The sequence below is a fragment of the Cyprinodon tularosa genome, unplaced genomic scaffold (assembly GCF_016077235.1).
Source record: "Cyprinodon tularosa strain WSP-4 unplaced genomic scaffold, ASM1607723v1 ctg194, whole genome shotgun sequence".
NCBI lineage: Eukaryota > Metazoa > Chordata > Actinopteri > Cyprinodontiformes > Cyprinodontidae > Cyprinodon > Cyprinodon tularosa.
This window is the reverse complement of record NW_024038699.1, coordinates 105,183-118,380: the sequence shown is the minus strand read 5'-3', so window position 1 is coordinate 118,380 and position 13,198 is coordinate 105,183. Positions and strand designations below refer to the sequence as shown.

Sequence of the window (13,198 nt, the reverse complement as noted above, 5' to 3'; positions counted from 1 at the left end):
TGCCAGAGGAGCGTCCTTCATGTTCTTCAGATACTGATTAATGTTTAACAGGTAACAAACCACAATGGTGATGTGTTTTCTCTGGTCTGTTAGGCCTGTGCTCCTTCTGCCAGTGACTAAAAAGAAACATATTCATACTCATCATCTTCCACTTCATTCAGGGCCGGGTCATGGGGCAGAAGTCTCAGAAGAGACTTCCAGACTTCCCTCATCCCAGACACCTCCTCCAGCTCCTTTAGGAGAAGCCTGAGGGGCTCCTAGGTCAGCCAAGAGATAGAGTTCCTCGTCCCCTTAGCTTTGGGGCCTGCCTGGAACACCTCCTGTGGGAGGTGTCATGGGGACATCAGACAAAGATGTCAAGCCACCTCAACTGGCTCCTCTTGATGTGAAGGAGAAATGGATATACTCTGAGCCCCCACCAAATGACCCTATCAGGCTGTCTCTAAAGGAGTGCCCAGAAGCCCTGCAGAGAAAGCTCATTTCAGCCATTTGTATCCTGAATCTTGGGACGGATTTAGGTATATCACAGAAGTTCTTTTAAAGGAATAGTACACCCAAAACATGATTAGCCTTCATTTTCTACTCACCCCCATGCTGAACAACACTCTGGAGTACTTTTTTGATATCTCAAATGCATCTGGAGATCTGGGAGGCTTCTTGCTGTCTGCTGAAATTCAAATAATGGAGGTCTATGGTGCCCGAGACAGAAAGGTCCATAAAAGTCCACAAAAACGTGTCAATATTCCTCCATACTGCTCGTCCAATGTATTCCAAGTGTCCTGAGTGGGTAGCATCCAGAATTTACTCGAAACAAAGTCATTTAGAATGTTTTTAGAGCATAAACAGTAGTGTATAGGATTTCCTGAAAGCGCGCGCCTGCGCGTTCACGACGCTACGGAAGCCGGCAGACCAAACCAGATGAAAGTGCGCATTCAGCGTCTGCTCTGCCGATAATGCAAGCGTAGAAGAAGAAATGTGCTGTTTACCTGTGCAAAGAAAGAAACAACGAAAGAAAAATGTCTGAGGACTTCAGTGTTGAGGAAGAGCATGAGTTCTTTGCCGAGCTGAATTCGCACTTTTATCTGGTTTGGTCTGCCGCGGTTTCCGTAGCGTCGTGAACTCGCAGGCGCGCGCTTTCAGGAAATCCTATACACTACTGTTTATGCTCTAAAAACATTCTAAATGACTTAGTTTCGAGTAAATTCTGGATGCTACCCACTCAGGACACTTGGAATACATTGGACGAGCAGTATGGAGGAATATTGACATGTTTTTTTTTTACTTTTATGGACCTTTCTGTCTCGGACACCATAGACCTCCATTATTTGAATGTCAGCAGACAGCAAGAAGCTTCCCAGATCTCCAGATGCATTTGAGATATCAAAAAAGTACTCCAGAGTGTTGTTCAGCATGGGGGTGAGTAGAAAATGAAGGCTAATCATGTTTTGGGTGTACTATTCCTTTAAGACAAGGTGGACTTACTTCTTGCTGGCGTCCAAGAAGAGCCAGGGGTCTGAGCCACTGCTCCTGGCTGCTGTGAAAGAGAGCAAAAATGCTCACTCTGTTCACCCTGGAGACTGTGTTGTCCGTATTTGTTAGTGGGCCTCAATCCTTCCTGCAACCTTTTCTACAGTCTCAAGTACTTCTTGGTGGTTTTGAGCAATATGCATTGCTTGTTACCATAAGAAGAAGAAGGGAATAATCATCCTTGATGATGAGCTTGACTCATTAATGGAGCCACCCTAATCACCCACCAATTATATGGGGTTAAGGCTCCTGCAAGCATCCTGGGCCTCCTCAGTATCAATAAGTTTCTTTTTAAGTATTACATTCTCCTCTAAAATGGTACTACAATTGTTTGAGCACTCACCCTGCTTACCGTTCTGAGCAGTTTGGCCAAAACTGTGGTTAGCTTCACCCTCATCCTCCAGGCTTAGGGGACGAGGCAAACAGTGGCTTTGTTTTCCAGAAGTTATGCAGCAGGGAAATCTTTTTTGCACAAGACATCAGTGCTTTTCTTTATTTTCTATCAAAACAGCAAACAAAACACACTTTGAGACGTGAAAGCTTTATTTTCATGAATAAAAAACAAATATACACATATGCCATGTTAAATAAATAAGTTTGTTTTTTTTCCTCCTTGACAAATCTCCACTGTTATTTAAATGCTGGTTGTAATCTGTCAACTTTTCATGAGTAAAGGGACAATAACTTCTTCCTAAACAGCACAAACCAATCACACACAAAGATGAACATTTGTTGTTTTTACCTGTGCAGCTTCCCTTCCTCATTCTCTATCTTTTTTGTCGTTTTTGTTTAAATTATACATCAAAATCTCCAGAAATGCAGATCTATTTTTTTAGGAGGGAAATGTGCCACAGGAGAAAACAATGGGAACATTAAAGAGACAAGCAGGTTAACACTGGAGATTTTGGTTCACTGGGTAAAATTTAACAAGGTCCTTCCTGAGGTATCTCACAGCATTTTTCATGCAGCTGTTTAATGTGGGATTTGAAATGTCATCTGTATACCACAGAGACTATAGGAAAACAAAAAATAAAGTGATATATCTGCAGGCCAGCGATCCTTTGACACTTTTCTCCCTTTAATTCTGCAAAAGCACCCTTACCTTCAACTCGTTTAAAACTTTTAATTGCTCTTAAAACATGAAAAAATACATCAATATTACCCAAGAGTCATTCAACAAGCATGAATATATCAAATAAAAAAAAACAACACCTTTTAGAAATGTAAAACAGGAAAAAAATACATTTTTATTTTAAATCTGCTCTGTTTTCAGCACCTTTTTACTGTTAAATAGATTATCATGCCTTTGTGTCTGTATGGATTCCTTTAAAATTCAGAACAACAAAGCCTGGATTTCAGAATCAAACTTTCCTTTCAGGAGTTGGATGCATTGCTTTTCTTTGAGTACAATAAAACCAAATACCAACTGTTGATTCCATAAACTGGAAGCTGTAACTGCATGAAAAAATGGCTCTAGTAAAAGCAGCTGTAATCATATGCATGTAATACTTTTTAGATTTTTATTAACAAAAATAATAAAAACAGTATATCATGTTGCCTACCCTGTATAAAATCCTATTGAAAAGCTTCACAGTCTGTGCTTGCAAAGTTAAAAATAGTAACAGTAACTTTTTGTCCCTATAAGTGACTTCAGTTTTATTAGGATAACTCTTAACGGTGTTTCTCATAAATTATGTTTGTATCTTGTCTGTTCCATGCGATGTTAAAAGAAAATGGCTTTATTTGTAACAAGTTGCGGTGTCATAGCATTCACATAATTAGAAACAGCTACAGCAACAAATAAATAATGCAAAAGCTAATGCTAGTTAGCTTAGACTAATTCCACACCAAGAGGGAGTTGTAGCTTTTTTTTTAGTAAAAGCAACTTTAATTGTGCTATTTTGATCAAACTGGACACTAAAACAGTTGCTTAATAACTAAATGGGTTAAACTTGTTTAGATAATGTTTATTTACTTATGTAGGGTATGTAGGCTGTATTGAAGTAACCTCCTTTGCTCTTATCGACATTGTATTAGAAATGGGTTCGAATATTTATTGTGAAACTTATATTAAGGGAAAACGTAAACATGGTATTGTAACATTAAAATTTAACTAACATACAGGTATGTTATACATCTGTAAATAATTTGAGCGTGCTCAGTAAACCCTGACGTTTCCTGATAGGTGGCACTAGCTGCCTTCCTGTCGCCTCCGGTGTTGTCTGAGGCGGTTAGCACACCTGGTGAGGAGTGAGGAGCAGATCTCTGATTAGCCCCGACTTTAGCCTCACTCTTTATTTCTGTCACCACGCTGCGAGCCGGGTCTCTGTCAACCAGCGTCACCACATGATGGGTCCTGAGACCAGGGGGGAAATATAGAGTGTCGGTCTGGTCACTTTGTGCTTCCTGTTTATTGTGGTCTGAGGCTGACAGAGCCTCGTCAGTTTAATACAGTTGTACGGGGGTGTCCTCCACAGCCCGCTATCTACTGATCTGCAGAAGTTTTACCTTCTCTCTGTGCTTTTAAAGATTGTCTGCTTCCCTTGATGGTACTGCTTTGTAGTTACAGGGCATCATATTGACTGGGGTTTTATTTGTTTGATGGCAGGAGCTTTTTCATACCTACTAGCTGTTAAGGTCAGAATATTTGGATTGTGCACGAGAAACCCTGTGTGTGTTCTTCTTTTTGGATGCGTTTTTAAAGAACTAAAATACATCTGAATTACTTTTTAGCCAACAACTTTGATCTTTTACTCTGATGCAGCAAAAGAAGCATAAAGGAACACAGCGGACAGGTCTGGGATAAATAAATTAAGAAGTTTAAGTCATTAAGTTTAAAGCAATACCTTAATTTTTGGTGTCTTAAAGAGCAATTCTTACTCTGTCATCTAAAAAACAGTGAGGAACAAGTGTAAGCCTACCAAGACAGGCTGTGCAAGAGGAGCATTAATCAGAAAAGTAGCAAGGAAGAAATTGATTGCTGTGAATGACTTGCAGTAGAGCTATCAGTTGAACAATCAGCAAACCTGGCGTCAATGTGGTAAGAAGAACAGCACAATTGAAGATCCACTGATCTAAAGAAGATCTGCTGGTCTAGAGAAGGTCCACTGGTTGGACACAATCATATAAAATTTCACTTTGCATGAAATTTCACTTCATGCAAAACAGTCGGTGAAGCTGCAAACTTGGCATCCTGAACACACCACCACCTCTGTGAAAAACTATTGTGGCGGCATCATGCTGCAAAAGACTTTAGACGCGTGGCAGGGGTTCACCTTTTCAGTGAAGAATGGCTAAGAATTAAATCTAATGAAGAGATTTTAGACAAGACTTGAAAATTAAGATGCTTTTGCACAGAATAATGGGCAAGGATTTCACTCCCTTGATGCACATCCTGAACACAGACATAATTTCAGTTGGCTCTAAAGTAAAAAAAAATGCATGCATCTTTTGCATCTACTTATGCATATTTAGTTACAACTAAATATGCTCAAGAAGATGCAAAAGATGCATGAATTCTTTTTTTCACTCTGCAAGTTTTTGAGGAAAAAAGCATGCCACACCATTCAGATTTTTCGTAAAATTAAAAACAATTATTGTAAAATAGTTTTTAAACTAAAATACAACTCACTATTTTGTGCTGCTCTTAACAGAATCCCTTAGTGGCCCCAAAAGGACAATTAGAAAACTTTGCTGAAGAAATTTGCAAGGTGCTGATCCTGCCTTTGTTTCAAACTCAGGTGTGTGAATAAACATTGTGCATGAATGGTCACTGACATACGTTAGATAACTTCCAGATGTCTGCTTATCTTATTCTGCCTTTACCAACCACATTAAGGACACAGAAACTGGTCTGATCTGTGCACCGACTGCTTGCAATGCTCCTCTAGCACCACAAGTAGGAACTGAATCTTTTAATGTGAGTCTGAATTTTTAGATGACAGAGGTTTTTTTTAACTAACCAGTTTCTGCACAGAACCTTACTGGAAAATGAACATGAACACACAGGGAGGAAAGGTCTGAATGGTTGTGGGTGCGAAGAAAGACGCAGACGAAAGATGGCAAAGCAGCCAGACAGTGTTTGATGCACAAAGAACAGACAATCCCTGCAGGCATCTGTCAGCAGGCAGATATGCAGATGTTTATTTCTTTTTCTAGAATCTCCAGATGTTCCAAAGACTGAAGTCACACCTCTGTACATCTGTTTGGTGTTTATGTGACTTTAGGCCAGAGTTCCAGTCACATCCACCTTTATTCGCTTTGTCACTGTACTTCGGAGTTTCTCCTGTGATCATTTGACACTTGTGAGATGAAACTTTGTGGTGTGGAAGTCTTCACTGTGAGGGTTTACGTCATGTTGTTCTGGTTGGACTGTTTTAGCTCTTCATCATGCCCTAACAGCCTCTGCATACTCAGGGCGCTGTGAGAGGGCGTTTGGAAATGTTTGCAACAGAATGTCATGCCCTCAGTGGGTGTAATAACCATAGTAGTCTGGATCGCTGCTGTTGTCTTTTTCACAGACCTCCCCGGCACATGGAGGTGGGGAGTTTTCAGTGCTGGACGTGTAGCGAGACACCCTCCTCTTCTTGTTCCCCTCATACAGGCCCGAATCGGCCGAGTCTGCTGATTTGGTGGAGGGTGGCTCGAGCCAGGGGTCCTCCGCTGCAGCTCCTGCAGAGTCTTTTGGCTTTTCCTGCAGCAGAGGTGGCTGCAGGGGTTCCAGGAGGGAGTGGGGGTGCAGCCTGGTGCCAGGGGGTGTGGAAGATGATGAGGAGGAAGAGGATGATGAAATGGGTCTTAACCAGCTCAGACTGGGGGTGGGTTTGCTGGGATACTGTGGGGTGGGCCTGCTTGTGCTCCATCCAGCTGAACCGGCTGATACGGACACGCTGCTTGATGCAAAAGGATGCTCTGGGTAGTAGCTGAACGCATGGTGAGCAGACGTCTGAAGGGGAAATGGCTTGTAGAAACCATTTCCAGAAAAGTCTCCCTCGTAGGAGGAAGTGAAGTCAAGCCGGTTTGGAGGCACACTCTGCTGTGGGGGGAGATACCAGCGACTGTGAGGTCCAGGGCTAGAGGATGGATCCTTGTGCTGCTGGCCCATGGAGATGGGTTCACGACCATAGAAGCGGCTCTGTTGCAGGGGGCTAATGTACTGTTCAGAGAGGTAACCCTGAGTGTAGCAGGTCCCTGGTAGCAACTGCTGGCCTTCTGTAGGGGAAGGAGTGAGGCGATCAGAGTCGGGAGGAGCGTAGAGCCTAGGCAGGAGGGAGGAGGAGGGGAAGAGAAGAGAGTGTGAGAGGAAGAGGAAAAAGAAGAAGGTGTTATTTCCTGCCCAAACCTCAAACAACTATCAAACATCTCACAGCCCCTCACACCCTTTCACTGCAGCATGCTCAGCAGCAGAGCAGTAATTGCATCTATTCTAATATTAAAAAAGCGACATGAGCACTCAGGGCATTTCAGCAGAAGCACTGATCCAGTTGAATTATTTAGGACGAGTTCACACTATGTTCTTAATCCAGAGCAAAAAAAAAAAAAAAAAAGGATTCTGGTTTCCCTTTACAAACACAAGCATTTTGTGAATTACTTACGTGTCGTAATTGTCTCGGAAACCTTTAGCGAAGGGGTTATGGTCTATTTTCAGCTGAGTGATCTGTGTAGGGAACAGGAGGAGGGCAGCCGAGAGAATGTGGGCATAGGAAAAAGAGAAGGAGTGAGCAACTAACACGAAGAAACAAGAGAGCAGTTAGAGAGGAGGTCACTGACTAATAATTAATAATGTCAACATGCTGGAAAAAGTTGAACCACAAAGTGGGAAATTACACCTACAGAACCGATGCCGTGTCTATACTAGGCATAGAAAAGTTTTAGACAATATAGCTGTTAATAAAACCAAAGTCAGTGAGTCTAAGCTTTACATGTGTTGCACCAGTTGCAAAATATACATGTGCAGTACAGAGAAAATGTATTTACCCCATTGCAGATTTCTTCTGCCAGTAAATAATGATTGCATTATTCATTATTGAGTGAAAAATGCAACCTTAATTAACCCTTTCCTGGGGAAAAAAATAAGAAGTCCACATTTTTTATTTGCTAAAAGTAATTAATACGATTAGTCTATTACTATATAACTTAAGGATTAAATAAAGGCTCTAGATAGAGCCTGCATTAATTTCCCCACTTTCCCCTACAATTCCTTTTTAAACATCAATATTATAAGACCAAAAGAGAAGCGTCATCTCCTGGTCAGACCTTATAATTCAATGAAAGTGTGGAGTCAGATTAAAAAAAAAATGCAAGAGGGGGGTCACTCCAGTGGCTGGAAGTTGGAGGGGATTTTGCTATGAGTTGGAGGGAAGTGGGCTTCCATTCGGCTGGGGTTTGACTGGGAGGGACCATTTAATGGCTACTACTGTAAGTGTTGTTATCCACAAATGTAGAAAACATGAAACACAGGAGAATGTGGTGAGTAATGGCTATCCCAACAAAATTACTCAAAAATTGCAGATAAGATTAGATTTTTGCTACATAATATAAGGATTAAATAAAGAGCCTGCATTAAAAGTGCAGGAAGAACCCAGCCTGGTGAGCATTAACCACAACAACCAGCATCTAAATGAGACCAGCCAGAAATGGTTCCCCCAGAAAGCTTCAATGCACTTCAAGTTTTTCATGCCAAAAAACAAATATAGCTAATAATTATTAGAATTAAAATATAGTGGTAGAAAAGTGATGGTCTGTGACTGTTTCACTGCTTAAGGACACAACTTATATTGAATGAAACCATGATTTCGACAATTTGTAACCTTAAAAAGTGTTGCATCTGAGACTGATCAAAAAGCACACTAGCAAGTCGACCACTGAAAAGCTAAAAATAATGGTTTTGGAATTACCTAGCTAAAGTTTTTACTTTAATCATGACTTTAATCAGCTCGTTTTTGCTCAGCAACCCTCCAGTGTGGCTCATTTCTGCAAAAACACCACAACATTTCCTCCACAGCACAGAAAAAGCAGTCTAATGTTCAGGGGACATTTACTTTTTAACATTGGGTCAGGTAAGAATTGATACCTCATTCTATGAATAAATTAAATATTTGTTTGATGTTGAAAATTTGAGTGTGAGAAAAAAAAATCTGAATGGGTGCAAATACTTTTTCACAGTACTGCATGAATGTATGCAGGAATCAGAACCATGCATGGACTTTAACAAAAACTAAAATAAGCAATTAATGAAACCAAAATGAGCAGTAAGTATAAAAATCTTACGTCTGCATTCTGATACGCAGTGACAGCGATGAACTGCGTCTCTGAAAAGACAAACGTCTGAGCTTTTGAGGACAGGAAGGGATCCTCTGAGCCATCCTCCTTCACCTCCACAATGTGAAGACGCGGTTGGTACTTGTGTAACGACTGAAGCACAATCATCTAAAGGCAAAAACAGAATAAACACACATAACCTTGATAGAAAATTCCGGTGTTAATTGAGCACTTTTACAAAATAACTTTGGGATTTTAACTACATGTGATGGCTAGATAATATTCATGCATAGCAAAAAGCTCAAATTAATAAATAAAAAGTATTGCAATTAACTCTTGGATTTATGAGATGGAATTTAGGAAAAAAAGAAGGCAGGGATACCTGTGCCACATTGTTGTTGCTGCCTTTGTTGTTGGTGAGCTTGAGTTTGCTGAACGACACTTCTTGTCTCATCCAATGAGCCCCTGAGTTAGGAGAGTCGGGATGCATGTACATCCTGTTCCCTGCAATCACAAAAGTAGGTAATCAGGGACAGCGTCTTATAAAAGTATTCATATCAATTGAACCTTTTCCCGTTTGTTTATCTTTGTATGGAGGTATGGAGGCAAACAAATACTAAACCTACAATTAGTTGTCATGTAATGTTTTATTAGGTCAAAATTGGCTGTATCAGATTAATTAATAGTTTTTCACTTAAAAGGAATTCCTTTTAATGTTATAATGTTCCAATAGAGGGTGCCACTATTAGTTCTTTAGCAGAGCTATTAAATTAGCTATTTGCAGATTTGCTATTAAAGTTATTCATTTGCTAAAGTAATTAAAGAGTACAGCAGAATCATCAATCGATCCAGTTTCGGTCTGTAATCATTTACGTTGATTAATGGTGTCAAGGATGTAGAATGGACTTCATGCTGTTCTGTTTGCAAATATAAACACTAGTAAACTCCTGAATAGCGATCATGTAGCCATGCTGCACGATGGAGCAGCATAACTTTCCTGCTGTGTTTGGAAGGTGAGGACATGATATAAGAAAAGTGGAGCTTATGATGCAAAATATAAGTAATATGGGAGAAAAAGACATCTTAGCAGTTAGCATAGTAGGTGGGCAAGGCTTTTGTGTGTAAATGTACTGCATAGAACCGTTTTAACGTACCTCCGAGAGCAACCAGAAACCCCGAGAACTATATCACTTTTCATGTCCACTTTATTGAAACTAAATAGACAGAGCACCATACACTGTCTTTTAATTCTAGTTTTCAATTTATTTTCAGTGGAACTGTTTACTACATATTTTATTCTTAATTTTTTAATTCAGTAACCTGATAGGCTCCTGTTTTGTATACCTTATACAAGCTTAACAATTTTTTTTTATTTTTTTTTTTACTTTTTTGTACATTCTTTGTAAAAGCATCGTTAGTTGCTATTACACCTGGAGCTTTTTTATGTTGTGTCTACATCCGCTTTGCACATCTTGACCAACAAAGGTCCAGCTTCCCTGACCCTGTCAAATAAAAGCTTGCATGATACTGCCACTACCATGTTTATTAGTTTAGTTTGTTAGGAAAAGCAGTGTTGATTTTCCTGTACATATACTATTTAGGATTTGGACCAATATACTTTATATTCATTTCTTTTAAAATCTTTCTTTGATCAAACTTTGATTTAAATTTCTTATAGATTTGTTTAGCAATTGATATCTTCCTTAAAATATCCATAAAGGCCAGATCTGAAGACTGCAGGACTAATCCTACTGCTATCAAGAGATTCTTAAACTGAAGTTATATTCTCTCCAATATAATTCCCTGTGGGCCTCCTGTCAGCTTCTCTGAGTGGAGGTCCTTTTGTCTGGGATATAATTCAGGTCTTCTTGGTAGGTCCTGCTTGTTGCATGTCTAGGTCAAAAAATACAATTGCAATACAGTAAGAATTGTTGTACTGAGACAAACTATGAACAATTTTAAGGAGTAGGAATATTTGTATAAGACACTTTAGTTAAATAGCTTAAAAGGTTCAAAACAGACAGCTTGTTTTTGCATTTTTAACGGATGTAATAACAAATACATAGATGATAAAATGTAATTTATAGTTACTTTTCATTCAGCCATCTGTACTGTTTTATCAATGCAGAAAAGGCCATTCTTAGATGATAAAAATATAAAAAAAGGAAATAACCTCCATTATGAAGGTTGCAGCCTGTAGCTGCTGCATTTTTTAATACCTTTGATATTTCATACAAACTGCAGTGCGTGAATTTTCACAGCATCACCACAATGACCTTCTAACCTGATTTTGCACCACATGAAGTGCACTATTAAATCTAATTGAGAGAAGCTGCTTTACCACAGTTTCCACAACTTTAGCACATCAGCATGAACCTTATCCCTAGCTGGCAGATGTGTGACAACACCTTAAAGTTCCTCTCATTTAGATAATTGTGGTTTGGTCTATCAACAATCATAGAGCAAAAACAAAAAACAATTCTTGGTTAAACTCACTTTTATGTTTAAGTGTTTTACACAGGTGTGAAATGAAAAACGTGAATCGCTGGAGGATAGATCGAGATGTGTGAGATATAAATGCAGCAACGATATTCAATTAAATCAAGTATCAATAGTTTTACTCATATCCTACATTTTGCATCTGACCAAAAACCTTTTAAAAAGGTGAGTTACCAGAGATCATTTCAGATGTCAGGACAAAACCTTTTTTTCCGTGTTTAATGTTTTTTTCAGCAGATTTCAAATATTTCATGAGGCACCAAAACTGCTGCAGATAAGTCAAAACATAGACTTGTTTTTTCTTTACGTAAAACCCTATATTACCTGGATGAGTGACACTTTTCTTCACTCGTAACATACCATCCACTTGGTGAAACACGGGGGTGGCAGCGTCATTCTGTGTTTCATTAATAACCAGGGTTACCTCAGAGAGGGGCTTGTTTGACATAACTGTTTACTGTAAAGGATGATCCTGGTGACAGCATGATGCTGTGGGGATGCTGTTTTTTTTTAGCATGGACGGAGAAAATAGGCTTAGAACATGGGTTCTAAATTCCGGCCCTCAAGAGCTACCAAATTGTAACTTTAGATGTATCTCTTCTCTAACACAACTGAATTTAAGGGCTCAAAATCCCTCAATTAGCTCAGCAGAGGCACGGTAATGAGCCACTCATTTGATTTGGAGTTGGAGGATAGTAGCTCTGGACTGGACTTTAGCATGCCTGGCCAAGATGATGGGAAGATGGAGCTTAAATCAGGAAAATCCTGAACGAAAATCTGTTAGAGGCAGCAAAAGACTTAAGTTGATCTGCATTCAGGCAGAGCGAGCAGAACTGTAATGGTTTGGATCAGGGGTCCCAAACTTCTGCACAAAAGAGCCATGATCCTGCAACTTTAGATGCATTTCTGCACCAACAAGCATGAACCAGATGGTTAAATATCATTCACAGCATGTGATTGAGTTCTAAAATCATTTATTTTAGACCTTTAAAAGACAGATTGTTCTAAAAGTTGCAGGATAGTTGCATGGAAAATCTTGGTTTAAAAAAATTATCATGTTTTAGAATGGTCTAGTTAAAGTTCAGACCTATATCTGGTTTGGAATATCTTGCTACAGTTAAAAATGTAAATGTTTTGAGATGATCTTTTTCCAAATCAACTGAGCTTCAGATATTCTGCACAGAAAATTGCACCTTCTTGGCATCCAAGGAGGTTGATATATATCCCAAAAGACCTACAACTGTAAGACTTGTGGGCAAAGCCATGAAACACTTTCTGTTGGTGACATAAAACTAATGAATACATTGAACTGTGTAACATGGCAAACTGTGAAAAAAGTTAAGTAGGTGGGAATACGTTTTATATATCTTCATCTGATTTGATTTAGCCCATCATTTCCCCTGTTGAACATTACCCTCCCCAGATCATGATGCTGCCACCACCATGTGCCACAGTGGAGATGGTGCTTTCATGATGTGCAGAAACGTAAAAAAATATGAACACTTTAGCTAGGCAGTGTATGTACAAAAGTATATAATGACTGCTTAATTGTATAATTAATCAATTGTCCAGGTTACAGTGATGTCTATGGGCTAGAGTGGAAAACTTAATGTGACTTATTTTCCCAGATATATATATAACATATATATATATAACAGTTAGGTAATTGTCCTTTTAAAAAAACACACCTAACCCATTTTCTGCTTCTTTAAAATGAAAGAGAAATAAATCAGGATCATGCTAAATTGCAGTAAAATGGTTAAATCCACAAAGCCCAAAACAAACAAACAAACAAAAAGTGTGCAAAGGACTTAAAGCAACACCAGAACATCCACAAGAAATAACCTATGCATCACGATGCAAGTTCTTGTCGCCTCTGTTGCTTGAGGATGTGCTGCTACCCAAACCACTT

At 39.3% G+C, this 13,198-nt stretch overlaps 1 protein-coding gene across 1 annotated transcript in view; it reads right to left on the bottom strand.

Annotated features, from left to right (window-relative positions):
• Window positions 1-5,723: 5,723 nt before the first annotated feature.
• tbx21 (T-box transcription factor 21) overlaps window positions 5,724-13,198 on the bottom strand; it is a 28,402-nt gene continuing 20,927 nt past the window's right edge. Inside the window, exons 3-6 of the mRNA XM_038283424.1 lie at window positions 9,170-9,291; window positions 8,797-8,955; window positions 7,122-7,183; window positions 5,724-6,785 (exon numbers count right to left, since the gene is read on the bottom strand). Of these exons, the coding sequence (XP_038139352.1) occupies window positions 5,993-6,785; window positions 7,122-7,183; window positions 8,797-8,955; window positions 9,170-9,291 (1,136 nt within the window). The 3' untranslated portion in view covers window positions 5,724-5,992. The remainder of the gene's footprint in view (window positions 6,786-7,121; window positions 7,184-8,796; window positions 8,956-9,169; window positions 9,292-13,198) is intronic.